At 44.4% G+C, this 26988-nt stretch overlaps 1 protein-coding gene across 3 annotated transcripts in view; it reads right to left on the bottom strand.

Annotated features, from left to right (window-relative positions):
* SCML4 (Scm polycomb group protein like 4) overlaps positions 1-26988 on the bottom strand; it is a 79725-nt gene that overhangs the window by 6673 nt on the left and 46064 nt on the right. For all 3 annotated transcript variants that reach the window (XM_081904663.1, XM_081904662.1, XM_081904661.1), the window contains 4 exons: positions 23524-23724; positions 13317-13508; positions 7744-8010; positions 1809-1954 (listed from right to left, as the gene is read on the bottom strand). In XM_081904663.1, coding sequence (XP_081760789.1) covers positions 1809-1954; positions 7744-8010; positions 13317-13508; positions 23524-23724 — 806 coding nt within the window. The remainder of the gene's footprint in view (positions 1-1808; positions 1955-7743; positions 8011-13316; positions 13509-23523; positions 23725-26988) is intronic.

The following is a 26988-nucleotide window of genomic DNA, read 5'->3' as shown; positions in this document are numbered from 1 at the left end:
ATTTAGAGCCCATATTATGTTTAAACCACATCACCATTATCAAGGACTGCAGCATTGCACAGAATGCTAAGTTGTCGGCTACTGAGCTGAGAACATTAGAAGCTTCCTGGGTCAGATCACAGATCCAAATCTCCAACACTGTATTTCCTAAAGTAGCCAATGAGATATTCCTAACGAAGTCCACAAAAGGAGCATAGATACTCTTGTTGCAACTGGAATCTAGTAGCCATGGAACCTTGAGGTTCTTTTTAGCTACCATGGCTTAATCGCCATTGTTAAATCGATCATCAAGGATGCATCCAACCCCCTTTCAAAGGCTTCTAAGCCAGCAGCCATCTCCATGTCTGCTGAAAGCTTTTCTATTCCACTAGGACTAGGGCAGGTAATTAAGAATACATCCTTTCACAATGGTTTGTTGATGCCTGTATTTAACTTTTTGTGGTTTTTATGGCATGGTTTTATTGTTGTAAACCCCTTTGCTATGTTTTTAATGGCATAGTGGTATACAAATATTTTAATCAGTACATAAATAGTAAGAAGTGTCTGTACACCTATCTTCCTGGGAAGGTCACTGTTGGTCACTGTCAGGAAGAGACCTAGGTGACATTTTGTGTCCTTAAAAACCTTTTTAAAACATTGCTTACAAAGCAGCTGGACACACTGCAATGCACAGTGCAAGTGAGACCCTGCCTACCCTGAGGCATCTCTGCTCATTAATTGGCATATGGAAATTTTAAGGATGTGTGCCATGGACCTGTGCTCCAAGCCATTTAAGTACCAGGCAACACGTCTCATTAGTGAGTGCAACAAACCATGATCTCTGGCTTAGGGCTAAACCATGATTCCTGGTTGGGATGCTTTTCATTCCAAACAAACCTCAAGCCAAGATTTGTTCTTGGCTGACCAATTATAGGATTTTTAGGGGGAGGGAAACTAACCACGATCATTGGTTTGGATAGATCATTAAGCTAGGGATTGTGGTTTGTTGCTCTCAGGGCCGGATTTAGGTTTGATGAGGCCCTAAGCTGCTGAAGGTAATGGGGCCCTTTATATGTCCAGTTGTCCTTTGTCAACAACAAATTGTCACTGTTTTTTGTGTTGAATATATGCTATATCAGGCTTCCTCAACCTCGGTCCTCCAGATGTTTTGGCCTACAACTCCCATGATCTCTAGCTAGCAGGACCAGTGGTCAGGGATGATGGGAATTGTAGTCTCAAAACATCTGGAGGGCTGAGGTTGAAGAAGCCTGTGCTATATGGTAATTTATGGACCTAATAGGTATCCAAAGCCATTTGCACATAACAAAATTTGTCTTTTATCAAAATAATTGTTGAACTGAAATACAATTAAGAAGAAGCATACACTGTATGTAGGTTTTATTTTATTTGTTTTTTATCTTATATTTTGGAAATGTACATCCAGATTTTTTTTCTTTAATTTTTTGGGGGGGCCCCAAGAGAGTGGGGCCCTAAGCTATAGCTTGTTTAGCTTATACATAAATCCAGCACTGCTCTCAGTCATGCTGGAGAAGGTGGGAAGCAAAAGAGGAGCGAACCATTAATTATGAGGTGCAAACTGTTTCTTTTGTTTATTACTAGCCTGTGCAAGATGTGTCTCAGGAAGCCAAATGCAGGCCATTGTCCACGTATGGTAGCATGTCAAGCACTTCACATTCCCGTTTTCACAGTCCCAGGTAAATAGCACACAATGTTCTGGTGGTCTTCATTGGCTTTGTGCAAATCGTGTTTATTCACTTGAACATTAGCCCTGGATAATGTAATTCCATCACAGACAAGTTCCTACATACGTGTTTTCTGAAGAGCTCCACGTGGGGTCCCAAAGCGTGAGGGTCGGCATCCTTGACAAACCAAACCACATCATCAACGGTCCAGGTCAAAGGATTCTTGCTTATGGGCCGAGCTGCATCTTGCCTTTCTGGTGAAGGACTTGAGGCTATTTGAGGAGAAAAGAAGCAAGCGAAAGAACCCAGTTACAAATAAACACTGATTAACTTGTTTCTTCAGCAGTAGCATGGCAGCCATTACTTGCAAAACCAGTGTATTTGTAATACAAATGACCTGGGCTGCATTTGCATGGCTAGTAAGTTTCACAAATGTACTTTGTGCCGTTCATGTCTGCTAATCCTTGAACCGTTCACATGAAGGGAGCAGTGAATGCCAGGAAGGGAGTATATGACTTTTCAAAGTGCATCCACAGAGAGGATTTATTATGCTGCGAGAAGCAGACCCAGGAAGAGCTCAGGGATATCCATACATGACATGGGCTTCTCCTGGTAGGGTGTGGGGAAAGAGTCATCATTACAAAGTGCATCTCTTTGGCCTCCAAGCAAAGAGCAGTAACCTTAAATTAGGTCAAACTACTGGTTTTTCCATGCTATTGACCATTCCTATTTAGGTTAACTTGGAATTAAGTCTTCCTATTAAGTCCAATGGGACTTACTCCCAACGTGCATAAGACAGCCACCTAGTATCTGAGCCTTGTATGGAAGCAAGCTAAGGCAGCCTTCCCAGCCTGATACAGTGGTACCTCTGGTTAAGAACTTAATTCGTTCTGGAGGTCCGTTCTTAACCTGAAACCGTTCTTAACCTGAGGTACCACTTTAGCTAATGGGGCCTCCTGCTTCCGCCACACCGCCAGTGCACGATTTCTGTTCTTATCCTGAGGTAAGGTTCTTAACCCCAGGTACTACTTCTGGGTTGGCGGAGTCTGTAACCCGAAGTATCTGTAACCCGAGGTGTTTGTAACCTGAGGTACCACTATACTATCTAGATATTTTGGACTACAACTTCCATCAGGTCAGTCAGCCTGACGAGAGTTATAGTAAAAAACAACATCAGCCACACAGAGAGAGAAGGGCATCTGGTTGGGAAAGGCTGGCCTAAGAAGTGAGAAAGCAGAGAGAGGTTTGGACATTTTGGATTTGATTGCTCAGCAGAAGGCATGATGGTTAACCCCGGGTTATAAAAATGCAAAGGACTCACTTTCCTGCTGGGAGAGAGAAAATATGCCAGCTGCCACAGTCTGAAGGGAACAACCGCTGCTGTCATAACCACAGGCAGCAGAGATAGTGGCTCAAGTAAGCACCATCTTCCCATCTGGAATTAAAAACGTGAAGCTGCTAATGGAACAAAAGAAAAGGTAGGCAGGGACAAAGCAGGGCTTTGGCAAATGTCTCCTCTGAAAGCCTTAGACTGAGGGCCGCTTCACAGAAGATCTACTTTACAGGAGGGTACAGAACCACCACCAAGGCCTAAACATGAAAGGACATGGGATGGACTGATTAGGTAGGCCTGGAAGCTGGAGCACCTGGCAATGTCTAGGTTCATGTCATCAGGGGAAAGGAGGCACTTTCCCTGTTCTTCACGCACAATGTGTGGACACTTTCCCCTATATTCCCATACCTGCATGCACACTTGCCCTACTTTTAAGAACACAGGAAGCTGCCTTATAGCGAGTCTGAGCATTGGTCCATCTAGCAGAAGATTGCTTTCATTGTCTGGCAGTGGCTCTTTCTTGGGTTTCAGGTGTGTGTGTCCAGGATTGAACCTGGGAACTTCTATAGGCAAAGCAGATGCTCTACCACTGACCAAACAGCCCACCTGTAAATTTGCATTTGCTCTGTGTAGCAAAAACGCATATTGCATGTGGGGCAGCCCTAACACTTTCCACAGGATCAGGATATCTTCCTGCTCAGTATCCTCCTAATCACCAGCTTTTATGAAGCAGTGTCCCCAAAGAACACCTATTTGGAGAGCTACTAAAATTGCACAAAGATGAACGTTGTGCATGTGACTTCTTAATGGCATCAAGGCCGAGATGATTTAAGGTCACATCAGCTCCTTTCAACATTAAATCAAGGCAATAAAGCACACTGGGATGAAAGTGCATTTATGTTTTTTATTCTTTAGTCTCTGCAGAATTATAAATCTCAGTCGCTATCTCTGTGCTGTTTCCTTCCCAAACGTAACCCCCTTTATTTGCTCCTCTCTCTCCTTGGCAGTGCTGCATTATGGCTGAACAAACAGAGCCTGTTTGGCTTTTAGCTATATCGCTGGTGTGTGTATTAAAGTGAGTATGCACACATGGAGAAGCAAAGGCAAATGAGCTTAGAAGAGGCGGCGCAATGTGAAATGAAGTTAGCCTTGATTTGACACTGGTTGCTCTATCACTCCTTGCTATAGTGCCATTAAGAAGCTGCTGAAAACAGCACAAGCCGTTTGCACAGGAGGAGCTTCCCAGTTTGGTGTCTTAGCATGCCATTGAAAATGCAGGAAGTAGTAACAGGAATGGAGCAGGGGAAAGATGCCACCACTGCATGGCCTTCTGCTGCGCCAACATCTTATAGTAGCTCTGCACTTTCTTTGGTCTGCTAGGTGGACTATAAAGAGCACAAGAGATCAGAATATGTGGTATGTGGCTTATCAGATGCAGTGAAGCACCCAATATCAGTGCTCCCTCATATGTAGATGTCTGACAGACATCTTTAGGATAAGATTGGGACAGCAAGATTGAGGATGTCAGTGGCACGGAACACTTAAATTGCAGAGTGGTTTAAGACAGAGGTGGGCAGACTTCAGGCTTGGGAGATTCCCTTTGTGTTTTACTAGAACCACAGGATCCACTGAGTTGAATCAGTGCAAAAGGCATCCACCTAGAATTAAAAGAACACGGTGCCTCTGAACTGCTGCTAAACACAGGGATCTGTTCTGAGTATCAGAACTGAGCCAAGTTCATAGTCCTCCCACACACAAATCCATTACCCCCAGCTTTTGTTACTTTGGCAGTCTAACTGAGGTGTGAGTAATTTGATTGCCACTGTTGGTAAACTATGGGGAATCAGAGATTCTTGCTCATCTACTACAAACTACCCAGAGATCAACCAATAGATACAGATCAAACTTCTGCCTATCGCTGGTTTTGGAAAAGAGGAGCCAAGAGGTTCAAAGAGACTGGCGAGTCTGAATTCAGGAGGACCATGGAAGCATCTGAACAGGCTTGGTCTTCAGCCTATTTATTGAGCATTCTTGGGTTTCTTGCACATAAGTTAGACTCTATTGTCTTTATTGAGCAATCACTGTGATTTGTGTAGGGGGCTGTTATAACAGTACTTTGATAGTGATCCTCAGGTATCAGAGCCAATACAAAGAAGTCCCTGTGATGTTCCATACTGGATGGTGCTTCATGCAAAAACGGGACTTTAAGCAGGGCCTTCCCAGCCAATCCTGAGGAGACGCACTCTGTCAGATACATTTGACCCACACATAACATAAGGGACTTAATAAATTAAAGCCAGCACTTTGAATTGGGCTCAGAAGCTAATTGGTAGTCAACAAAGCTGTTGCAAAACTGCTTGACTCCTCAGGTCTTGCATGCTTTGTTGGAGGAGCCCTACCTGTATATAAATCCTGCATTAATGCATCTGAAATTTATTCACACCAGGGATTAAATACATTAATAACGATCTCATCTCTCTCATGTCAAAGGTATCCTAGGGCATTGTGTCATCAGAATTAATCAAGATGATAAAGAATGCTCAGATTACAAAGAGAGAGGAGTCTTCGGTACCAATAATTATCCTTAAAGATCATAATTTAGGTAAAATCCAATTTCCTGGCTTTGGCAGGTGGCAAGAAAATATGTAAATGAACTGCGCTTAAAAACTCGTGACGCAGCTCAGAGGGATAATCAACCTATTTTATTTTATTTGTACTTATTTTTAGAAAGATTTATATCCCACCTTCCAGTGCTTATGCAGCACTCAGGGCAGCAGCCAACAATTAAAACAAACAATAAATGCAACAGCATTCCAAAAATACAATATAATAAAAACAGTGACAGATGCAGCAGATAAAACAGAATCATTTGATTATATATACATATATCTTCCCAATAAAAGAAAACAGTTCACTGGAACTGTCTGGTGGTGTCTGGAACAGCCTTTAGATTTAGGTAAAACACAGTGTGACAGGACTGGTCACCTAAACAGACAAAAGGCTTGACCACCCTCATGTTTATCTCAAGTGGTTTTACATTTGTCTCACCACTTTCCCCCAAAAACCCATTGTTTATTGCTGAATCAGAACAAATGTCAATCTGCATAAAAACGAACATTGATATTTGTTCTGATTCATTGGTAAACAGCTGATTTTCTTGAGGAAAGTGGCAAGACAAGTGGGAAGTATGGCTCCGTCCTGAATCTCAGTCACTCAGGCCACCCAGTGGCTCCAAAGATGAGCTCAGGCTTGAATTTAGATTTCTCTGGGTCACACTAACCACACTGAACTCAAACAGGAAAAAGGAAATAAATGAAGACTCAATAAAATAGAAGTTTAATGAGAATTATTACTGAAGCAAAGAAAATAACCAAATGTGGTGTGAGACAACAAAAGGCCACAACAAGCCACAGCCGAGCAACAGGCTGAGGGAGAAAGTGCCTCAAACAGTACCTCAAACAGATTAGAAATATTAAGAGTTCTATTAGGCACATTAATAAATTAGATAGGGAAAGATATTCATTACTTTAAAATGGTCAAGATACCAGGTTACTTGGACAAATCTTTCTTTAAAATGTAAAAATATATATGTCACATTTGACAAATTAGAAATGAATAAAGTTTTTGTTGTTTTTTTAAAAAAAGATTGCTACTGGTCAGACCATGAACAGAATTATTGTATCCAAGAGCAGAAAGGGAATTACTGCGGGCTCATTTAATAAAACCAAGGAACTGTTTTTGAAAAATTCTAAATAAATAGAAAGATTTTCAAAACCTAGAAAAAACGGTATGTAATTTCATTTTTTAAAAAGAAACACATATTGTACCTGGAGTAATCTTGGGTTCTGTTAGAGTCTGGCACAGATCTAGCTCTTACGTTTTGCCATGGTTTTAAAAAACGCAATATTCATTAATTAAGATTCAGTTTCTTTTCCTGGCTTGCAAAAAAAATTATTCATAAACAGGTTAGTAAACTATTTTAATCCCAAGGTTTGAGCCTTTTGGAATACATATTCCAAATGTTTCTCTTCTTCTTAACATAAACAAAATGAAATAAAAAGAAACTGCTTTTTATTGTAACTTATATGCTTACAGGGGGACGCGGGTGGCGCTGTGGGTTAAAGCCTCAGCGCCTAGGGCTTGCCGATCGAAAGGTCGGCGGTTCGAATCCCCGCGGCGGGGTGCGCTCCCGTTGTTCGGTCCCAGCGCCTGCCAACCTAGCAGTTCGAAAGCACCCCCGGGTGCAAGTAGATAAATAGGGACCGCTTTCTAGCGGGAAGGTAAACGGCGTTTCCGTGTGCAGCTCTGGCTCGCCAGAGCAGCGATGTCACGCTGGCCACGTGACCCGGAAGTGTCTTCGGACAGCGCTGGCCCCTGGCCTCTTGAGTGAGATGGGCGCACAACCCCAGAGTCTGGCAAGACTGGCCCGTACGGGCAGGGGTACCTTTACCTTTACCTTTACCTATATGCTTACATCAGGCCCACACAACTTGTGATGCATCAGTGACAATACAGCCCATCAGTATTGTGGACAAAGCCTCCATTTCAGGGTCAGACTATACAAGGCTGCTGAGCTGCACTTGGTTGTGAGTGGCCTGGCTCATAAAATGATATCATCATGACAAGAGTTGGTCTTTAAGGAAGAATAGAAACTTCACAGTATTCAACTTCACAGGTAGCAAAGGAACTCAACACATCATCGGATAAAAATTGAATGTAAGATGTTACCACTTCTGTTTCCTTCCATGTAGGTTCCATTTCTGGTTGGGCTTGATGTCTGATGCCTCAGAGCTGCAGCTGATGGTCCTCCAGAGGCCATCTGGCCAGAGCGATGACTGCAAGAGGAAGATGACCCTCCACCGTGACGCCCATCGCCAGAACTCTGCCTCATAGAGTACACGGATCCCATACAATTAAAGGCAGAATCAGAGGGGTCTACGCTGTAATGCTTTGTGTTCACTGGATCAACCAGGTAGTCTTCAGGTATGACTGTTTCTGTTCGAAAAGAAAGGATCAGGGGTTAATGAAATAACATCATTGATTTTCTACCGAAGTGAAATTACTTAAAAAAAATTTTTTTTTCTATTTTCACTCAGTCTTAAATAGCAGACAGGCAGCTAAAACCCATTAGCAAACTAAAATGTGAACAGAATTAGAAGAAACTTCAGTATGTGGGATTTAATTTATCAATGGGGATTTATAATAGGAAATGGATTTGAATTAATTTATGGGATTGTGACTTTCTAGTTCTGAAATTAATAATATATGTAAGTCAACTTCACTCGAGGCTTTGGTTGACTACAGCGCTTGGTTTGCTTCAGAATGATTTTATGCAGTTACAGAAATCAGTTACATGATTTTAAAGATGTTTATATATAGGCCAAATGGATTCAGGGTGTTGGGGTGAGGCTTGAGCACAAGGCTTATTTGCTTAATGCAGGGGAAGCTAACCTGGAGTCCTCCAGATGTTTCCAAACTACTATTCCCATCATCCATAGCGAAAAGGCTGATGGGAGTTGTAGTTCATCAAAACCTGGAGTGCCAGATATTTAATAATACACTCCAGGCCAAATAGTACAATTTGAGAAGACAGGGAGTTAACCGGCCATCAAGTCCACTATTTACTTCTACTTGCAACATGAAGGTGTAAATAAAAAGAATAATAATAGTACATGTGGCTAATTGATTAAAAAAAACCCTGATTGCTTTCCTCTCAAAATGTTACATATAATGCATGTGGTTTGTTTGTTTTTTAAATTGAGACCATGATTTTAAGAACAAGTCTGGTGTTTCTCTGTGTGTTCTCTATTGGCCAGTTTCCATTCAAGTTTGTGTCCATGTGCTCCTTCCCTCACATCATTTCCCTTCTGTTGCATAACATGAGAGAGTGATTCTGGGTTTTGTTAAGCCCTTGTTTCCTATTACATCTGAACTGGAAAACTGTGGTTTAATCAGTGCTTACTCTAGTTTCATATTCTGGTTTGTAAAAAAGAGTTTCTATGCTTGTACATAATGGGGAATTGCGGTTTAATAAATCCTGATAGAAGCTGGGCTGAAAGTGGACACATAAGAAGAGGAGGAGAACAAGAATGGAACACAACACAAGGTTTGTTCTCAGCCTAACTTATAATTGTTTATTAAATTCAGATAGTTAGTGTCTGAACTGGTCCTTAAACCCACATTGGCATAGGTCAATGTTGCAATCCACAGGACTCATAACAAGTAGCTGTTAGCAGCTCAATCAAATGCTAACACAGTATTTGTGACAGTATTACAAGATTTAATTAGTTTTGTTAACAACACATAGCAGTACACAAATATTAGAGATGGAAAAGTAAGCCTTAGAGGCTGAAGGAGATTTAATATGAAAAATATTTTGTGAAAATTGTGAGGAAGCCAATATTTCGCCTAAAATGATGAGTCCAATAAGTGGAAAGGGATACTACAGTCTCATGTATAGATCATCATTGTGGATGTCAAAAGAATATAAGCGGGAGTGATGAGAAAATTGGGAGACATTAATTCCATTTAACAGAGTTCTCTGCCATCTAGAATAAGGGCCCTTGTTCTTGTCCTGCCTTCTCCTCACTTTCTATCATCATTCTTTTACCAGTTCCCTAGCTGGCATTTTTAAATAACAACCACTAGCCATTTCTGAACCTGGGAGTTGAGAAGGACATAAGTATAAATATCTTTACACTCTATAATATCTACACGTACTCCAATTTTTGGTGCATAGATTATGCACATCGAGTATACACACAATTTGTTTTGTGCCTGCAGCACCCATGTGGGCATCAGGAGTGGGGCAAGTATGCAAGGCAGGAGATACCAGGTGAGGAAAACCTGCCAAGACTCAGTTTTCACCACACACATTTGATCAGCTATGTGCAGAGGCAATACAGATGTTAGACTCTCACCTCACAAACTGGATGTCCAGATCTTTAATGTAGGATTTCTCCACCACCATACACCAGGGCAAATGTTCCACAACTTATATTTTCATTTTTAAATACAGTATTTTGCACTAATTTTTGCAGGATTTCCTGATTTATGCTGTCTCAGCTATATTTCTCATGAATATTCCTCAGGTCCACATTTGCCTCTCTTTCTCTTCCCATTGCTCATAATATTTCATCCTGAAATCACCCCATGACCCCATCCCTCTACCTTTTAAAGTGCTATAATATTTTTCTTATAATGGGATGGCCAGATGTGGCCCATCTATTATCAGCCCTATGGTCACACAGCCCTGCCCTTCGTTTGAGCTATGCCATTGGCTCATCTACTGGTAATCGTCAGCTTCATCTAATCACCTTCCTTGGCATTGTTGGAAGAGATTAGAACAGCCTTAAAGCTGTATTCCAAAGACGGCCTCAATAAATAATATCTACTTTTATTTATTTTATTTTTTACATAATGTTGAGACTGATTTAACATCTGTGTCAGTTCTGAAGTCACCTTCAAATTCTTATTAGGGGATGCAATGTGTTGAAACAGATGGCCTTCCAACTCCCTGAAACCAACAGACTTCAACCCCAAACTCCTTGTTATTATCAGACTGGTGCATTAAAAAAAATGGAATGGAGCAATAGTTTTACAGGAAGATCTTTATTTTGACCTTTCACCAGATGCATGGATATAGATCCTGAGCCATTTTGTACATTCCACAGAAGCAGCAAGAGAGGAAGCTTGATTGACTTCTTCCTCCCAAGTGCCTACCCCAAACTTACGGGTTTCCTGGAAGAGGACAAGATGAACGCCTCTCTCACAGGGACCCAGGTATGATGAACATCTCTGACACAGGCAAGTGCAATGAGGATTACTTCAAGGTGTGACCCCTGTGAACATTATTCATTTGTTCGCTTGAAACATTTGTTTTCTGTTGTTCATCATGAATGATTCATTGTGTATGTGTGTGTGTTTCCTATGTTATTATTATTAATCATAATCACATAATTTATATGCTGCCTTCCATTTCAAGAAGAAATACCAAGGCGGTTTACATACAAATAAAAGCCAACAGCAAAATAATGCAAACAAAACCAATTATAAAAAATAGCTACTTTTAATTAAAATGCACAGTAAAACAACTACATTAAAACGTCCACAATTAAAACATAAAAAACAAGTCGATTAAAACAGTATAACAGTTAAACAAAACTCAAAGCAGGAGATTCAAATCAAAAGATCAGGGGAATGCTTGTCTAAACAGGCACACTGCAGAACAGAAACTTGGAAGCATCAAGTGAACTGGAGACCATAGCAGTTGTTGAATTATGGGGGCCTCACCTGAGTGACAGTTCCCTTGGCTACTGTTTCAGGATGTTCCAGGGAATTGTGATAAAATTTGGGAAAGGGGATCATGGACTGGGGCTTTGAATTTCTTTAAGGGCCCTCCTACCTCCCCATCCCACATAATTTGAGCACTGATCCGCACTTGCCTGTTGCTGTTTTGTAATGCTGCCACTCCTGCTCAGCATTAAAAGGAGGATCCCCACTTCCCCTTTCATGCTCAGATCTAGCCACCATCCTCATGCCCTGCCCCAATGTATGACAGCCTACACAACAGTCTGTACCAGCCAGGTGATGCTGACGTTTCTTCTGCAAACCATCCCTATCAGCAGTGTGAACTGCCATAGATGTACACAAGTTAAAGCTCACCAGTGTGTCTGAGCTATGGGGATCAGTTACTTGAAATACTAAAAATAAGCATTATGCCATAAGGATTATGGTTTGTGCTGCAAGCAAACCAACACATGGTCGGATATTAACAAGAAAAATACCCAGCCTGGTTGAAAATTTGCCAGGCAGCATCCCAGTGTTGTTCCACAGGGACACTAGACAGCTGTCATGAATAGAACGTAGTACAGTAAATAAATGTCAGTTTCTACTTTGTGCAAAGTAGATGTTTACAAATGGCATATTATGCTAATCTAATGTCCTCTTCACTGAATCACTGTCAAGCAGTGTCTGAATTGGGGGTGTAAAGGTGGCAGTGCCATAACCCCACTTTTGACTGCATCTCAGCTGTCAAAAGGGATGAAAAATCCATGTATACAATCATCACATTCCATCTCATTTCAAACACCGAAGATAACATAATGACCTCTTCTCCACAAACCTTTTTAGATCAGGCAAATAGTTTTCTATTAAATTTTGTTGTGGTTGAGTGCATTGCACAGATCTCCCATTCCCCCTTTAAATCTGACCTTAATATTTTATTTATTGTTTAAGGGATAATGTTCGTGGCAGAAGAATATATGAGGCAATAAATGGCTTGTGCAGGTAATTAAATGCTGAACCAAAGCCGAGACTACTGATAACCATAAAAGCCATTTATTTTGACTATGTTTCAAAGCCATGTACTGCAGTTATTATACAGGGGAAGGCAAAATCAAGTCTGCCACAGGACTAAATAAGAGTAAGAATAACACAACACATTTATTGCTTTTGAGATATTGAACTCATGTTGCCTCCCTCCTCCCCTTCAGAAGATCACTTTGAAATCAGGCAGGAGACTCACATGTCTATTTTTTCTAAACATTATAAGGTTTTGAATAAAGTCCTTGATAGTCTAAAAATAAAAACTTTAAATGGCATAAGCAAAATAACAAATGACATTACAAAGCTTAGCTCTCAAAACACTCCACCCTCCCAGCTTGTATCAGTTGGGCATAACTGTGACAGTGTGACTTGAAAGAACAGTCCTCCAAATTCATACAGCAAGAGACAAAAAACATGTTTTCGTCTTTGCAAAAGGAGGCTGGACTTACTGTCCAAGATTCAGGATACATCAAAGTGTCATGTGTGTACAGTTAAGTGGTATAATATCCACTTTTAATGCAAATATAATACCTGTCAGACTAATAAATCTGTGTGTCTCTCCAAGATCTCACAAAGGTAGAGGGAAACTAAACACTACAAGAGAAAAATTGGCCTGCGCGTGTTGTGTTTTCCTCATAACACTAATGTGGATCAGGAGGCAAGAATTTGCTGGAGATAGTAGGTGGAAAGGAGATTTGCACCCTCCACACACTTGCTGTGTCTCTCCTGCAGATCTATCTTTCTGTTTAAAACTGTTTCCCCTCAGCTGGGCTCTAAGATCAGAAGAGGTGTGGTTGGGAGGGAAAGCAGTATTTGCTGTGAAGAAAGAATAAGCAGGAATTTGTGAGGAAGAGTTAACGTGTGAGAAGGGTTAAGAACCTGCTGTCCCTGATTCTCCCTTGAAAATGGTAGTCCAACACACAGACATGGATTTCTTCAAATACATATTCAAAAGTCATAAAAAACCAACTGACCTGATTCCATCCGTCCATTTTCATATTCTTCAGGGTTTTCGGCAGTGTTGTATTGTGGGAAAGGTTGATTGCTGAAAAGATTGTCACACAATAAGCTACGGCAAAGCTTTTTGAGGAACCGCAAAACATAACCAATGCTGTTCACTACTGGCAGGCTCAGGAGGTGCTGTTTTCCATCAAAAGAAGCAGAAACTGGGGGAGATATGAGGAGGAATTAGAGGGTTCTCCAATATAAGCAGTAGTTTCTTTCATAAAGCAGATGGTTCTCTTAACAGAGCACACATTCTCTTTTTTACAAGCCACACATCTTTTGAGCAAATGCTGATACTGTGACCTCTTTAGGCCATTCACTAAATAAATACAAGAAGGCTGAAAGTACTACAGAGTATCATTGATTTTTGTTGCTTTAAATATTTCACAGAAAGGGAAGAGTCTGAATCTCTCTTCCAGAGTCACAATGTGGATTACCTTCAAATCCATATACAAACTTCTCTGTTACTTCATCTCTCTGTGCTGTGCTAAAAATGAAATCACCAGACTCTGATGAAAGCTGTACTCTGAATCCTAGATTGCAGGACCAATTCACTACTTTGGTGAAATTTCTACCCACCCTAACCCCAATCTATGGTGACATGTACTTTACAGATGACAAAAGAGCATGTCACTGCTAATTGTCTTTTTAAATAATTTGTAGTGGCACCATTAACTGGAACCTTTGCAAAGAGGTAGCATACATATTTAGGCTGAGATTTCAATTTTGTTTCAGGTTTATTCAGTTTATGCATCGCTTCCCACTAAAGAAGTTCCTAAGTGATTTGCCACCAAAGTAAAAAACAAGAAAACAAAACAATTAAAATCACATAAATATTATTAAAACAGACTTAGCAATACCATGTTGTGTTATTTTAAGAAATAAATAGATAACTATATGGATCTGTAAAGTGGAAAATGTTGCAACGGACTGGAGAAAATAGCATGAAAAATGGTTGTGCCAACTGGAGCTCTCTCCTCAGCCAGCCCCTCACCCCACATGCCTTTTTACTTACAAGCAGTCCAGGGGTGTGACATTGCCTGCCAGCTTCATCCTCCTAGGTTTTATTGTTGCCCTTGTAGCACTCAGCAGGGAAGATTATGGGGACCAAGCTATCGTTAGTTGACTCTACCTGTCAGTGGCTCTGGTGCCACCTGCTGTTGGCCTCCTTGCCTTCTGCCCCAGCATTCCCACTGCCAGAAGAAACGTGTCCAGTGGGGAACGTGCACAATACTAGCTTGCCGGCAGCAGGGGGAGGGGGAGGAGAGGTTGGTGCAGTTTGGGTGCACTAGCAGAGCCAATCTGGCACTCCTGCCCATGCATCCCCATCATCTCAACCTCCCCACCACATTGACTCTCCTGGCATGCATTGCAGCTTCCCACAGAGGTGGTTTTAGGGGAGCACATTCTATGCTGTAAAATGGAGTGTGAGAGGCGGGGGCACCCAGTTTTAGCATCACACAGGGTGCCACAGAGAGTCGGCCACAGCTTCCCCCCACTGTGCAAGCTGTTTTGGCATGTGCCACGTAGTGATGTAGATCTGTAGAAGTCCATCACGTCCATTTAGACCTGCTGGGAAGTTGTGCTGGAAGTTTACTAACATCTCTTCGGCTAGGATTTACACTGGTAGCTTTTGAGCTTTGTCTTTTACTTCTAACAGAGAACCAGCCAATGATCTCAACAAATATACTTATCTTTCAGCTTTAATGCTTCAGTTTGAGTTTATTCAGAGGACCGAAGTCAAATGAATTACAGCCTGAGCCCATAAGGCTATCATCTCATTAATGTTAATAGGAATTTAATCATATCCATACAAGAAGAAATAATGGACTTTATTGGACACAACTGATTGGCATGCTTTCAGGAACAAGCTGAAATAATTTCTCAAACATGTGTAGCTTTTTGTTTCTTTTAACAAGGATGCAAACTGGGATCAGAGTGCCTCGGGGGGAAATGAAAGTGGAGATGGAATATAATTAAATGTTGCACAGCAGGATAAAGCTCAGGGTTGCACAGCATGGAGGAGGGTCCCAAGGATGCGACAGCAATGGTGTGGTGATCACTGCTGTCAGGGAACTGACATCTAAAGCGCCGCAGGTGCAAAGGCTCCCTGAGGTTGAGAGAGCAGTAGCAGCGGAAGAGGGAACCAGTAGAGGGCGAGCAAGAACTCCAAGGGAAAGTGAGTCGGAGGGATGGCTCAGAGACGCTTCAAGCGAAACCAGTGGGGAGGTCTCAGGACCTCCTATAGGGACACCCACACCTCGACGGAAACTGTCACGCCGAGAGGCCAGACGACGTGTTTCCGTTAAGGAGCTTTTATGTTGGAAACGTTTCCGAAAGCAGCCACTTTCGGATTCTACTAGTGATTGACGCAGCCATGCTGGAGGGGCTCCGTCACAGGCAGAGGTTTGAAAACCTGATCAAACTCTGAGGGACTTGCATTTTACGCACAAGCAGCTCATCGTCCCATCACAGCAATCCGAAAGTCACCGAAAGCCAGCTTGTGCAGAGAGAAGCATCATGAGCAACCCAGCCGGAACCGGGGGTGCAGGAGCAGCTGGAGGGGGTCCAAGCCTGGAAGAAAGGTACAGAGCGTTGGAGATCCAGTTGGCGCTGCAAACGGCGAGGCTTGAGGAGAGGAGGGCTCAGGATGCAGAAAAGGGAAAGGAGAAAACCACCCCGCTCGCCAGAAAGGTACCAGGATTGGTGCAGAAATTCGGGGGGGATCCCAGGAACTATCATGCCTTTAGAACAGAGATGCAATACGCTCTAAACTTGCAGTTTGATGACTTCCCCGACGAGGAATCGCGAGTGGCGTATGTGATTGGCCATCTCGAATCCGGGGCGAAAGATTGGGTTAGACCCCTGATGGCAGCGAATAATGAGATCTTAAAGGACACGAGGAAGTTTTTTCGTGCCATGGACCTGATGTTTTCCAGCGATATTGAGCAGGGGGTGGTGCGAAGGCAGTTAATGGCTTGCCAGCAAGGAAGCAGATCTGTCCGTGAGTACTGGACTGAATTTACTATGCTGATTCATAAATTGGGGTGGGACCTATCGGCGGAGCCCATCCAAATGCTTTTCGAAGAGGGGCTTTCTTCAACCGTCAAAGATGAGCTTTCCCGGGGGCCCAGGGCGGAGTCTATGGACCAATTAACCAAATCTGCGCTGGCCATAGGAGCGCGCCAGGAGGCGAGGGCTTTGGAAAGGCGGGAAGGGAAAGGAGACCGTTGGAGGGAGTTCCGCATTCCAGACATTCCAGAGCCATCTTTCCCGCCGGCAGAGCCGATGGAAGTTGGAACAGCGCGGGCGCGCGCAGTTTCAAATCCCAGTGAAGGGCGGAAGAAGGAGGGAAAGAGCGCCAAGAGATGTTATCTCTGCCAACAGCCAGGGCACTTTGCCAGAGTCTGCCCACAAAGAAAGGAATGGCAAGGGATGGCAGGAGCTGTTGGGGGAAAGGAAGAGGAAAGCAAGGAGCAAGTAAAAGCCAACGCCTGGCTGCCACCGTCGGGGCACAGCAGCCAGGCCAAAGAGCAATGAAAGTGCCCATGCCAGAACCTCCCAGACCTGCTTTAGTGATAGAGGTGTTACTAGAACTGCCAAACGGACACCCACTAAAGGTCAAGGCGCTTTTGGATTCAGGCAGCTCCTGTAATTTCATGAGTAAGGAGTTTGCAGCTGAGCACCAGATACAGACCATCCCTTTAAGTAACCCCTTGCAGGTGACTACGATTGACGGCAGAGAGCTGTTGGGGGGAGAAGTTAGCCAACAGACTGTCCCGATGATAATGAGAGTGGCAAGGCACACCGAACAGATAGCGTTTAATGTGGCCATCCTGGGAGGAGCGCCCATCATTTTGGGGATGAGCTGGCTGGCGCTACACGATCCGCTAGTGGGCTGGCATCAGAGGGTGGTCTCCTTTGGGTCAGCGCATTGCCTAGAACACTGCAAGGAGGGGAAGGTCTCGGGAGGAGACAGAGTCACCCTAGCGGGGATGGAAGTGATGGGCAAAGGGAAGGTGCCCCCGCAATACGCCGATCTGAGCAACGTATTCAGCGAAAGGGAAGCAGACAAACTGCCACCGCATAGACCCTTTGACTGTCAAATCAACCTACTCCCAGGGGCCCAACTCCCAGTAGGCAAGCTGTACGCCATGTCAGACAGGGAGATGCAGGAGCTGAGGGAGTTCATTGACAAAAACTTGAAGCGAGGTTTCATCAGAGAGTCCCGAGCGGTGGGGGGCAGCCCAGTGTTTTTTGTGGACAAAAAGAACACAGACAAACCGAGACTGGTGTGTGACTTCAGGGGCCTCAATGCAGTGTCGGAGCCCCTGGCTTTCCCTATGCCCCGAATTGACGACATTTTGACCAGAGTAAGGAAGGGAAAGATTTTTACAAAACTGGACCTGCGGGGGGCGTACAATCTGATACGCATAAGGAAGGGAGATGAATGGAAGACCACCATGTTTACCCCTTTGGGAGCCTTTGAATACCTCGTTATGCCCTTCGGTCTACAAGGGGGCTCCGCCTGTTTTCAAGCTTTTATAAACCACGTTCTGGGACCTTTGCTCTACAAGAACTGTGTGGCCTTTTTAGACGACGTGTTGGTGTATTCGGAAGATGAGGAACAGCATGTGAGGGACGTTCGAGAAGTGTTGGGCAGGCTGCAAGCCAACCAGCTGTGGGTGAAACTGGAGAAGTGCCAGTTTCATACCAAGGAGGTGGAATTCCTGGGGTACCGCTTGTCAGACAAGGGATTGGCCATGGATCCAGGCAAGGTTCAAGCGGTACTGGAATGGAAGACACCGAAGACCAAGAAGGACGTGCAAAGATTCTTGGGGTTTGGGAACTTTTATCGGAAGTTCATCAAGAACTTTGCCCACTTGACGGCGCCCATCACCGACTGCCTCAGCAGCAAGAAGAAATTTGTTTGGACGGTGGAGGCGGATCGAGCCTTTGAAGAACTGAAAAGGGCTTTCGCCTCGGAAGAACAACTTCTGCATGTGGATTTACAAAAACCCATGAGAGTGGAAACAGATGCATCCGACCGGGCTATAGGGGCGGTCCTTCTTCAACCGGGGAGGAGTGCGTCGGAGTGGAGACCGTGTGCATTCTTCTCGCGGAAACTGAATAAGTCCGAGAGGAATTACACGGTGTATGACAGGGAACTACTTGCCATTCACGAAGCATTCCGGAGGTGGAGACATTTATTAATTGGGGCACAACACAAGGTGCAAGTGTGCACCGACCACAAAAATTTAGAGTATTGGAGAACAGCTCGAGTGCTCAACCAACGACAAGTGAGATGGGCACAGGAATTCTCCAAATTTAACTTTGAGATTTGTTATGTGCCAGGCCCAGAAAACGTCAGGGCGGATGCGCTCTCACGCAAACCAGAATATTGGGAAGGGGAGGAGGTGATCGAAGAGAGACATGTCATCCCGGAGGACCGCTGGGTGTGTGGGGCGGCGCTGGTGGGGCAACGGGAACTGGTGGAGGAAACGGAAAATGATGAATATGCCCAGGATAAGCTCAGAGGTCTCAGGAGGGAGGGCGAGAGCCCCGGAGGTTTTGAGGAAAGAAATGGGGCATTGTATTACAAAGGGGCACTGTATATACCCGAAGGTGAATTGAGGGGGAGAGTACTCAAGCAGTTGCATGATAGCCCCACGGCGGGACATTTTGGGCAACACAAAACCATGTGGTTGGTTACCAGGGAATTTTGGTGGCCTAAGGTGAGGGAAGATGTAAGGGAGTATGTAAGAGGGTGTGACCAATGTCAGCGAGCCAAAGGGGAAAGAAGGGCGCCGGCAGGGTTATTAGAACCTTTACCCACACCAGAACGGCCTTGGGAAGCGATATCAATAGATTTTATGACGGATCTGCCAAGGTCCAAGGGGAAAACAGCCATTATGGTAGTAGTAGACCTGTTAACTAAGATGTGCCATTTTGTAGCATGCTCACATGCAGTCACAGCGGAAGAAACGGCGAAGTTGTTTGTGGAACATATCTTTAGGTTGCACGGGGCTCCCTCGAGGGTGATCTCAGATCGAGGCAAACAATTTACTTCCAGGTTCTGGAGGAAGCTCATGAGCTTGCTACACGTGGAAGTTAATTTTTCAACTGCCCGGCACCCTGAAACCAACGGGCAGGCGGAAAGGGCAAATGGCATTCTTCAACAATATCTTAGGTGTTATGTCAATGACAGAGAGAACGATTGGGTCGAAAAGTTGGCGTTGGCAGAATTTGCCTACAATAATGCGGAGAATGTGTCCACAGGGATGAGTCCCTTTTTGGCTAATTACGGGTGTCACCCCAGGGCATTTCCAGGGGAAGGAGGGGAGAGATGGAGCGTTCCAGCGGCTGAACATTTTGTAGAAGAGATGGAAGCCATCCATCAGCAGCTCCAGCTCAACTTAGAAAGGGCCAAGGCACAATATAAGAAGCAGGCAGACAAGAACAGAAGGGAAGGTGAAACCATAAGGGTGGGGGATCAAGTGTGGTTGTCAACCCAAGGGTTGCCGTTCAAAGGGGGTTGTAAGAAACTGAGGCCCAGAAGATTGGGACCCTTTGAGGTGATTCAGCAGGTCAACCCGGTAGCTTTCAAACTCCAATTACCCAACCACATGAAATTGCACCCAGTGTTCCACAGGTCGTTACTGTCACCATACAGGGGGGGACGTGAAGGGGAGCACGTCAGGGGACCAGCCTTGGAAGAGAGGGAACGCCGCAACCATGTAGCGGAAATCCTCGATTCCAGGTGGAAGGGTAATCAGGTGGAGTATTTGGTGGCGTGGGAAGGGGAACCGGAGTCAGAAAACACCTGGGTAAGTGCAGAGGAAGTCAATGACGAGGTTTTAACAGAAACGTTCCACCAAAGGTTCCCGAGGAAACCTCAGCCTATAGCAAGGTTTAGGAGGGAGTATTTCGGCACCACCGATGAGGAAGAGGAAATGGAAGGGTTCGCGGAGTCGGAGTTGGAAGATGGAGTGGACTCTGATGACGAAGAGTACCTAGAGAGTAGGAACAGCAACAAGTGGAAGGAAGTGTTCGCGACGTCGGAAGATGAGGGAGGTTCTTTCAGGGGTTTTACCTCCTCACCGCCAGTAGGAGAGGAGACGGGAGGGGGTGAAGGGGGCCCTGGAGGGGAGGTGGATGTCAGGGAACTGACATCTAAAGCGCCGCAGGTGCAAAGGCTCCCTGAGGTTGAGAGAGCAGTAGCAGCGGAAGAGGGAACCAGTAGAGGGCGAGCAAGAACTCCAAGGGAAAGTGAGTCGGAGGGATGGCTCAGAGACGCTTCAAGCGAAACCAGTGGGGAGGTCTCAGGACCTCCTATAGGGACACCCACACCTCGACGGAAACTGTCACGCCGAGAGGCCAGACGACGTGTTTCCGTTAAGGAGCTTTTATGTTGGAAACGTTTCCGAAAGCAGCCACTTTCGGATTCTACTAGTGATTGACGCAGCCATGCTGGAGGGGCTCCGTCACAGGCAGAGGTTTGAAAACCTGATCAAACTCTGAGGGACTTGCATTTTACGCACAAGCAGCTCATCGTCCCATCACAACTGCCAAACATGTTTTATCTACATCCACTTTCAGGGAACTAAATAGTTCTTAACGTGTATTTGTTCTTCACCTTTTCCTTAGTAAATTCAGCTAAAAATATTAATGCCTAATTTCCAAGTAACTATTACATAGTTTAAAAACAAAAACAAAGCAAAAATCTTGTAAATGTTTGAGTCAACTAACATAGAGGCTTAAACATTTCCATTATTTCTCTCTCTATCCTCCTCACAGCAGGGACGCGGACTTATAAAAAATATTGGGGGGGCCCGGGAAAGCTCATGAATAATAAATAAGCTCATGAATATGCAAATAAAGTGGCGCCGCCTCCTCGTGAGCGAATAGGGGAGAGCGTGCTGCGCCTATTAATCAGCTCCTAAGGAAATTGGGTGGAGCTTTTGCTCGGGAGGGAGGGCAGGAGGCATGCAGCCCGCCCCTCCCTGTGCATTTTGGGCTGGGGGAGGGGCGGCGATGGCGCTCTGCTGGAGGGGCGCCGGAGATTATTGGGGGGGCGGAGCCCCCCCAAACGAATTTTTGAGGGGGCTCGGGCCCCCTCAAGCCCCATGGAGTCGGCGCCTATGCCTCACAGAAACTATCAGCATTCTCCAGGAGGTCCAAGACAAGAGTCTTGTGGCACATTGAGGACTGGCAAGTTTATTACAGCACAAACTTTGATTGACTAGAGTCTATCCTCAGTTGGCAGATACATATGAGTATAGAGCAGGGCTGGGGCACCTGTGGCCCTCCAGTTATTATCAAACTCTAACGCCCATCCTCCCTGACCAATGGCCAAACTGGCTGGGGTAGATGGAAGCAGGAGTCCAGCAAGATCTGGAGGACTGCAGTTTCCCCATCCCCGGTGACATCCTCATCAGATGGACGTTAAATACAAAAACATACAGTGTGCGACAATTACCTTGCAAGAACAATGATTCAGAACAGCAGTAATTGATGCTCATTTAGTTACTCTACTTAGTCATTCAAGCAATCACTTCACCTACTTGTCAAAGCAAGACACACATGGCTTGGAAAGGAGCCAGGAAGGAGCCTGAGCACATCCGTAACTTCTTGTGGAGGTCCTGCCTCACAATATGAGGAAGTGACTGTGCCCTAAGGATACTTCCATATGGCAGTTGACTGCCGACTTGGTACTGCTCATGCACTCAAGCTTTGTGCAGCATCCACACAACCTCATCCTCATAACAATTCCACCCTGTATTATTTTCTCATTTAATTTCGAATTACCATTTATGCAGAAAATCCAATACATAACTAAATAACCCATAGTAACAGTAAAAGTATATTATATTGGGTGGGTGGAATATGAGGTGGCATTTTGAAGAGGACTTCTTATGATAACTATGAAAATGTTGCATGCATGAACAGCGCCGAGACAACAATAAATTGTCACGTGCAAGTAACCTTACCGGTGGATCAAAGTAACACCATTAGTTTGTAATTTATCACTCAGCATTCCATTTGCTTCTCTTCTTGCTTTTAATGCAACAGCTCCATTGAACATTAAAATATTGGAATGAAATTTGATACATCTGGGAAACAATTATGCATTTCAAGTTTAAATCTAGTGCCACCCCTTCAACCATCACCAAATGCAAAGTGCAATGCCAAGCAGAATAATTCGATCAAATTAACCAAAACCAATGAAGTCTGGATGTTGATGCAGATTAAGGGGAGGATTTCAGCTCCCCCATCTCCTGAACCAGCTGCCAGCTACATGCTGTGATCCAGCAGCAAAGCCCAAGGAAACTCCTCCTGCCTCGCTGCACGCTCCTTGTGCACCTAGGCCCCATTGGCCAGTGTTCACCCCAATGCACCTGACAGGCCCAAACACCACTCTGTCTCTGATATTAGCTGGATTTCCCCCCAAAATCCACTCATAAACCTGGAACAAATGCCAATTAGCCATATTCAGACAACAACCAAAAGTGTGAAGCAGAAGAAAAAGATGTGACACAGGCCAATTAGTTTCTCCCCCAAAAATCCTTCTCAGTCCCCTCAATGAGAAGAGGGAAGAGTGCAGGGTGGAACTGGCTTAAATTGCTGGATCTCCACTTTTCCCCTACAGGGAAAATCACCCCATTTGGTTGCCCACGTTACCCCTGCAGCAGAGTCCATCTCTCCTCTTCTTGCAGGGGTGGAGGGTGTGGCAAATGCTTCCCCCCTCACAGACACAGGGAAGGAACAGAATTCCAAGGGAGCCATGCAGTCCACTTTGAAGAATGCAACATAGAACGCTTGGTGCATGCTTAGAAAACTATTATATATTTCATGTTTGAAGACAAGCTCATGCTCAAAAAAGCTTGCGTGGAAGAGTGCAAAACAGATTGTAATCCATCATCTAAAGTGAATCCCTTTAATCACTCATTTTTATCAGCTGGAATTAGACAAAAGACTGCTTCTAAGTACAGAGACAAGTGTAACATAACTAGAGTTGCCATGTTTTGAAGAACGAAAAAGAGGACACCTTTGCCGAATTCTACTTTTAACTATGGATCGTTATAACGACTCTCATTTTACATACCAGTGAAAAAAGAGGATGTGCCCTGGAAAAAGAAGACATATGGCTACCCTAAACACAACATACATTCTCACCTGACACCATTTCACCTCCGTAGCCCTGCTTGACAAGTGAGAAGACGGTCTTTTGCTGGTGTGCACAGTCAATGCATGCCTGAACTGCCTGCTGTAGCACCATCGAAGGCCGCTCAGGTCCAAAGTGGTCTGGAAGTTGCTGCACTTTCTTTCGTTCAAGGTATGGCCCCACATTTGCTTGCTTGTTGACATAAATGCAGACTGAACAAAAGGAGAAAGATGTCACTGTAACAACAACAACGTGTGAAGACCCCCAAAACCACCCCCAAATGAAGACACAATAGACACAGATTTTAGTTTAAGGTTTTTGGCATTAAACTTTGGCCACAACTTTATTGATTACAGCATGTGAGCGGTTGCTTAGGTATTGGTTTCAGACAACCTGAACCTGCATGGTGGCAGTAAAAGTACTGTGTCAGTAAGGGAAAGCATCCTGGGGGAGTGATAACTCCTTCGATCTCACAGCTCACCCCAGATGCTCCCAGGGCTCTGGCATGGCCCTAGCCCCTTGACAGGATTCAGACAAAAAAGGCGAGCCCCTGGATTCCTTTAACGGAATTCCCTAGCAGCAGCAATGGAGGGGCAGGCACAGCCAACCACGTCCCCTCCCCCCAAACATTGAACCAAATGCCTAACCTAATTGCCAACCTTATGAAGTTGTGATGATTTGCTACACGGTAGGCAAAAACCAGGGACGCAGGTGGCGCTGTGGGTTAAAGCCTCAGCGCCTAGGACTTGCCCATTGAAAGGTCGGCGGTTCGAATCCCTGCGGCGGGGTGCGCTCCCGCTGCTCGGTCCCAGCGCCTGCCAACCTAGCAGTTCGAAAGCACCTCCGGGTGCAAGTAGATAAATAGGGACCGCTTACCAGCGGGAAGGTAAACGGCGTTTCCGTGTGCGGCTCTGGCTTGCCAGAGCAGCAATGTCACGCTGGCCACGTGACCCGGAAGTGTCTCCGGACAGCGCTGGCCCCTGGCCTCTTAAGTGAGATGGGCGCACAACCCCAGAGTCTGTCAAGACTGGCCCGTACGGGCAGGGGTACCTTTACCTTTACTAGGCAAAAACCAAGTGGCATCAGCCAATCAGCCAAATGGCAAAATTCCTACCGGGCCCCTGCTCCAAAACAGATGACCCCTAGACAGGGATAGCAAGACCATAAGAACAACCCTAAATATAGGGAGAGGAGGGTGGGTGATCCGCTGCACGTCGCAAGAAAGTGAAACTCTCCAGTGATGTGCAGCAGCTTAAGTAGCCCCTCAGCAGCCAATAGCCAACCCAACTGACCAATTTTCTGCCCCAGCAACAGAGAGGCAACCAATGGAGCATTGTGGACATTCAAACAGTCCCACCCCACAACAGTGAGGCAGTTTCTGGTGATCTCACCGCAACATGTGCCCTCCATGATGGAGGACCCAGCTAATAATAATTTTATTATTTGTGCCCTGTCCATCTGACTGGGTTGCCCTAGCCACTCTGGGTGGCTTCCACTAGTTGTCCCAGGAAAAAAACCCATAAGAAAATGAAACATATTTTTGGTCTGGCAGCACTGATTTGAGCAAAGGCAAACAGCTTTTGAATTGCCATTTTATCTGCTTCTAATAATAGGACAAGATAGTGTTTTGGATCCAGGGCTAGCTCGGGTTTGAGACGCCCTCTTCTTGTGGGGGCTCCCATTGCACTTACCTTCAGGTAGTAATATTTTATATCTCTGGTAGGTGATTGCTAGCTGCCCAGCACTTTACCCACAGTACTATTGACATAGTGTTGTTCTGAGACACTGTAGGGAATTAAAATAGCAGGTGGGTCACAGAACCAGCTTTATGGGAGAGGGGAGAGGCTGGTTTAGAGGTTGGTCCTTCTTGGGCATGGGACCCTCCTCCAGCTGCTTAAGATGCTAGGTGCTGACTATAAAGACCATGAGGCACCCTATGTACACCTGTGGTGCTTCACTCCCAGGTTTGCATTTTAGACAGAAGTTTTATGTATTAAAAGGTACACATTTAGAACAATCAGTACAGAATGCATTACAAGTAATTGTGACATTTGTTCAACCTTTTTTTTGAAAACAAAAAAACAAACAAATGTTTTTAAGAGTTTTAATCTTCCTGCAACACTGAACTTTAATCCACAGGAGTGAATGCCAACTGTTCATTTAGAGGAGAAAATAAAGTGGCAAAAAACCATTGAAGGGGAGGGCTAAGCATATTTCCTGCTGAACTTCAGGGACCCCCCCAACTATTGAGAATTAAGCCTACCAGTATTTGTGTAACCCTATCCTGGATAATTTTGGTGTATTTAATATTTGCTCCCAGTGTCTGTGCAGAAGTTGTTTCAAGGCTAATTTTAAAGTTTACATTCTCAAGAAAGAAGAGTTTGCACAGTTCTGCATGGCAGATTTCTCTGAAATCCATAAATCCACTTTTTAAAAAACCTCTTATCTGAGAGTGAAGGAAACAGAAATTGACCTAAGCTGTGTTCTGAGAAGAGATAGCAAACCGTAAGGAATTAATTAACAGGCTGAAGGTTCAGTGTGCACTATATTTCATCATGATATCCGCTGTTCACTGGACATATAATTCAGGCTGCAGTGCTAAACCCTCTTTCCTGGGAATAAGCCCCTCTGAACCCGCTACTAAATAGGCATAGGACTGTGTTGTAAGGCAAGCATTTGAAATGGGGAGAAATTAATGCAGTGGTCTACAGATAAGAATATGGTTAGAGAATACTGTCATTTGCACAATACAAAACTGAATTTATTGATGAAAGGCAGTTTACTAATAAAAGAAGTTTATTTGGTTTTTTTTTAACTTACTTGAAAAGTCATATTTCATGTTCTGGTAGTGGTACACCTCATTCCTAGTATGTGAGAAATCTTCTTGTAAGAAAGCACAAAAGCTTTCTCCCATAAAGTGCTTTAAGGATATAGGCAATATTCAAGGATGTTCTCCAGCTTGCACACAGTTAACCTTCAGTTTCCCTCACCCGAGCTCCCCTCCCCATGTGACCTCAATATCTTCTCTGGAGGATGCCCTGGACCAATGTTTTGGGGCATGCAGGGAGCAGAATGGAAAGCCCAACGGTATGAGTGCAAACCTCAAACTATATTGCATCTCATCCTACGGGTCTGTACTTTTAAGAGGTTTAATTTGTGGTGTGTTTCAATTATATTATTTTATTGTTGCTTGTGATTTATTGAATTAGGTATGTAAGCCACCTTGAGAGGACATTGTTGAATAAAGCAGCCCAAAAACCTTTTAGTTAGTTAATTAGTTAATTAAGAGGCCACTAAAATGAACTGCTCAGGAAAAAGAAAACCAATCTTTGATACTTATGCTGAAATCTATCAACATATATTTTATCTCCTTGTACTTAAATGTTCAATAGAGGACAATGTTGAGGCTAAAAGGACAACCCAGCTTTTACATATTGTTGCACGGATTAATAACATGGTTTATAAGACGATTAGGT

This window comes from Podarcis melisellensis, assembly GCF_964234715.1.
Source record: "Podarcis melisellensis genome assembly, chromosome: 3".
NCBI lineage: Eukaryota > Metazoa > Chordata > Lepidosauria > Squamata > Lacertidae > Podarcis > Podarcis melisellensis.
This window is presented reverse-complemented; position numbering and strand designations above follow the sequence as displayed.